General features: G+C 45.6%; 1 protein-coding gene across 1 annotated transcript in view; it reads left to right on the forward strand.

The window, feature by feature from the left end:
* The window catches only part of LOC106814409 (monocarboxylate transporter 3-like), a 3841-nt gene extending 529 nt beyond the window's left edge, over positions 1–3312 (forward strand). Inside the window, exons 2-5 of the mRNA XM_014818725.1 lie at positions 137–280; positions 528–656; positions 909–1661; positions 3134–3312. Of these exons, the coding sequence (XP_014674211.1) occupies positions 137–280; positions 528–656; positions 909–1661; positions 3134–3312 (1205 nt within the window). The remainder of the gene's footprint in view (positions 1–136; positions 281–527; positions 657–908; positions 1662–3133) is intronic.
* The last annotated feature ends 1633 nt before the right edge of the window (positions 3313–4945 follow it).

Consider the following 4945-nt stretch of genomic DNA (forward strand, 5'->3'; position numbering starts at 1 on the left):
AGAGAGAGAGAGAGAGAGAGAGAGAGAGAGAGAGAGAGCGCGCGCGTGAGAGAGAGAGAGAGAGAGACGTGAAAAGACGTTTACCACCACCACTACTCTACTACTACAACTATACCTGTCGTTGTTATGCGATCAGGACCCGCATTCACCCGCCTGGCCGGGGAATACAGCTACCGGGTGATAGTGATGACAGGAGGGATGCTGGCTACGGGTGGCATGTGTCTCAGCTACGGAGCAGTAGAGCTGAGGACCCTGATAGGTGCATATGGCCTGTTGACAGGTTAGTTTCAATTAACATCAGGAGTCTATCAATAGACTATTGATAGACTATCAATATATTATTTATAGACTCCTGTTAACATCAATGACACCATTAGTGACATCATCAGTGACATCATCAGTGACATCATCAGTGACACCATTAGTGACATCATCAGTGACATCATCAGTGACATCATCAGTGGAGGTATTTACCTATCAGTGAGAGCGTCGATAACTAAGCGCGCCATCTTGAAAATTATTGCCAGGTTCGGCGCATTTTGCACGCGTGCGCATCGACTTCGCGGCACTTCGTTACTTAGAAGCGTTTTTAGAACGCTTCCATTGCAACGCGAATCGGCTGCAAGAGGGCGCTGTCAATCATTTCATACGGATAGGTCCGTTCGGGACACATGCGCGCACAGATAGCCCACGTTATCTTAAAATCCGCTGACGTAGGCCTGCTTTTTCAAATACTAGACCCCAGTCCGAGCAATACTCTCTATGCTCGAAATCAAGACGTACGGCATACCCTGTAGTTTTCATCCGGCATCGATTAATCGGACGAAGAGGACTCGACGGTGCTTTTATTAACCAATACAACTAAATCGCCGATTCTCTGCCTAAATATTAACTCTGATTGTTTGCAGGCTTTGGCGCAGGAATGATAAATTCCCCATCGAAAGTTATTAATGGGTCGTACTTTAATAAGAAACGCTCGCTGGCAAACGGACTTGTGAGCATATCTACCGCCGTTGGCTCTCTCGTTGGTCCTCTACTGTGTATCAAACTCCTTGAGATGTACACCTGGCATGGCACACTCATCATTCTAGCCGGCATCTATCTACAAACGGTAGCAGCCAGCGCCCTCTTCCGGCCAATACCAAAAGCAGCAAAGGAGACGCAACGCAAACGCGGCAGCAGCAGAAGTACCCAGCTAACGATGCCGATCACCGATCTGATAAAACTCGGAGTTCACTGTCTGAGTAATGTCGCCATGGGCGTCAGCGCGTTCATAGTGATGACATTCTGGGTGCTGTACGGCATGTCGCAGGGCTTCAGCTTCACTCGGGCCGCTCAGATGATGAGCGTGCTCGGGGGCAGCAGCGTCCTCGGTGGCTTCATCGTCGCCGCTACGGCCGACAGACAGTGGTTCCCGCGACACGTCGTCTTCGTGCTGGCGACGCTCGCGATCTCGCTCTTCAACTTCGCGTTTCTGTTCGCTCGCGATCTCTGGGTTTACGCGCTCTGCTGCGTGTTGTGCGGATGTAGCGTCGGCGTCAGAACAAGCATGGAGACGACGATACTTGTTGACCTGTTCGGCATCCAGCATCTGTCGATCGTACAGCCCATCTACTCGCTGTGCTTTGGACTGGGAGCTTTCGTCGGGCCGCTAACAGCGGGTAAGCGAACGCAAAGTGTTGGGAATTAAAGCGAAAGCAAAGGGAATTAAGCTCCAGGGGCGTTTTCACGCTATGTTTTACGATACACGGTGACATACACGGGGGAATTCCGTGTGGGTATGCACGCACGTGGCAATGTTGGCATGGTGATTCATTCGGGCAGGCTTGGAAACCGTCGAAACTAAATGGGCATTTTCATTTCTATCCATTTTAACTGTAATTAATTCCATGATGTGATTTGATGAGCCATATCTGATGGGGTTCCAACCCCTTTAGTTGAAAAAACTGGTGAAAACCAGTAACGCTTTTAAAAATGTCTGCCGTGTTAAAAATACTGTGTTATAACTTTAAGTCATGTAATGTTACACACACGCACACACGCACGCACGCACGCGCACGCGCACGCACGCACACATGCACACACAGTCACACACACACGCACGCACGCGCACACACACAACACACACACACATACACACGCACGCATGCACACGCACGCACGCGCACGCGCACGCACGCACACACACACACGCACGCACGCGCACACACACAACACACACACACACACACATGCACACGCGCACACACACAACACACACACACACACACATGCACACGCGCGCACACACACACGCACGGAGACAATACGGGCACTAAGTAGTAGGTATGACAGTAACATGGATGGGTTTCCTTTTTATTTATATACAGTGCACTTCCTACCTCAACCAACAAGAACCATCGAAACCGAGTATAAAACATCCATCTTACTTGGTTTAGATCTGCGTGTTATAGAGCCAAACCTTCTGACCAAACGATATATTGGAGGGAGGCACGTGTTACTAGCATTAGGCTTGGCCTTCTATGGCTTTAATGGTAAAACAGATTTCTGTTCGCATGAGGCGCCCCAGCATAACATAAAGAAACGTGACAAGGGAAAAGCATTTATACCGAGTCACCTGTATCTTATCCAATCTTTTTATATCGGCATATCAATCTTTCCTGATCTACAGTAGAAATAGTAAACACAGCTAAAGTGGGTATACCAACTAACTACCTATGTAGGTATATAGAACGCCTGTTTTGACCTCAAATGTTAAAAAATGTTCATAAATTTAACAACATGAGTTGTCACAGGGATAATTTTTGGTATAATCGTTAACTGCAAGAACGTCATTGTGCTTGAGTAGATCCCCACACGACCTGTCCAATAATTGCCAGTTTAAACGCACTGGGATATAGATTCGTCTACTGGCCCGGTTGCAATGGTTTGTGGATGAGTGAGGAGCTCAATATCCCGGCACCCTCTCGGCGTCATATGCGCAGTAATGCACTTATAGTAAATACATTTCGTGCGTATTTACTATCATTTCACTATTGAAGCGTTCCAAGTGCCTGTGCTAATGGCTAGCGATGTTACTATACATCGGCACCATATAGCAATGCCTGATCTTTGTACTTGTGTTCCCGTACAGGTACTCTGTTGGACTACACTGACAATCTAAAGCTTGTTGTCATTCTTTGTGGAAGCGCGTCTGCTGTGGGCGCAGCGTTGCTGAGTGGCGCCCTCTACATTGACTACGGACAGAAACGCACGAGGCGGGAAGCACCCAGGCATGGGGCGTCTAGTACAGTCGAAACCATTTTCGATTAAACAACTGGGACGTAGCACGTAGATATTATTCTACGAATAATTATTCTAGGGAAATAATTATTATGGGCAAAAGAGCAAAATTGTGGAAATCATACTATGGAAGCAAGAGTGAAATTATGCGAATACACAATTTTACCTTTCTTCCTAAATAACAGTGAAACATGGACTAACTTAACTAAGGAAGAAGTAAACATGTTGCAGGATATCCAAAATGATCCAAGAGATGGCGCTGTGGCATGTAGACATTGGTTCCCGAAGCGAGTTTTTTTGCCGAAATGTTTACTGAATGACGCACTCGTTGACTTGCGACAGCGAGTCAAAATGCAGAAATTTTTTCTCTCTTCGATGCGAAATGCATCGGCCGGGCATTTCATTATTTACGAAAAGTCAACGGGCTGGCAGTAGGTACACCCGTCCGTACAGGAGTCAGCTCACGTCGTTGACGCCCCATTCATGCCCATCAACAAATAAGGCGGGGCTTATTGTGCTTACAGATATGTGAAAGAAAAGAACTTAGCACTGTGCGCAAAACAGCGTGTTATATTCGTATTTGTGCCAAACTCTATCGTATGAAACCGTTCTAGCCTAGCAGAATGCCCTAGTTCCTGAGATCGGCGATTCCATGCTCGCATAGCTCCCGGCCCCCCCACTCAGTGTTATTTAGGGTACGCATTAGCTCTAGTAACTATAGCCCGCGTACAGTTGCCGCAGGGCTATAGAGCGTAACATGGCAACTACATGGTGATTCCCAGGTTTTCTGTTGTGTGTGTCTTGCCTTGCCAGGCGTCTTCTCCTATGCGACTTAGCAGGTCCTCGTATACAGCTGCTACTTGGTTGATTGATCTGCAACGCAATTGCGACAGTTACATTGACGTTAACATTTGTTCAAACTTCGTGTGCATGTGGTATAAATCGTATGGTACCTGCAGTAAATGATGGTTTTTTCGGCATTCGGACCCGCTGTCCTCATGTGGTCCACCAACCACTGCACCTCCTGTTGGTAGCTGCGTACTCCAGTTTTCCATTGAATGTAGATGTTTTTTCTGTAAGATAACAAAGTTAGAAAAGCAAATCACTAAGAAAAACCAATATTTAATTGTTACTTAAATATTGTGTTAAATAACAATAACATGTATATTTTGTATTTGAAATTAAGAAAGACTAGATGCTTTTGAAAACGTTTTACTTTAGAATGAACTATTCAAGAAAGTATGTAGACACAGAAACATTGTAAGGTATTAACCTGTATGGAACTGCTGCAATGGTTTGGACCTCATCCGGCTGAATGTTCAAAATGTCCAAAATTGATTGCTGTAACTGATCTGTGCATGTTGCTGTCAGAAACAGCCATCTCGTCGACTTCGGTAGGATTGAATACACTTTGCTGATTTCCCTGTACTCAGGTCGGAAATCAAGACCCCTGGAGTGAATAAGAACGACTTGTCATGGTATAACAAAGTGAATGAGATTAGCAATGACTTTAGAACTGAACGGAAATTAAAACAAAAAGAAATCAGTTAAAAACACAAGTATATGAATAAATAGTTTCATTATGTTTCATTAAGTTTCATTATGTAATGTGCAATTTACCATTCAGAAATGCAGTGAGCCTCGTCACACGTGAACAGACACA

The sequence above is a fragment of the Priapulus caudatus genome, unplaced genomic scaffold (genome assembly GCF_000485595.1).
Source record: "Priapulus caudatus unplaced genomic scaffold, Priapulus_caudatus-5.0.1 Scaffold920, whole genome shotgun sequence".
NCBI classification, from domain to species: Eukaryota; Metazoa; Priapulida; class Priapulimorpha; order Priapulimorphida; family Priapulidae; genus Priapulus; species Priapulus caudatus.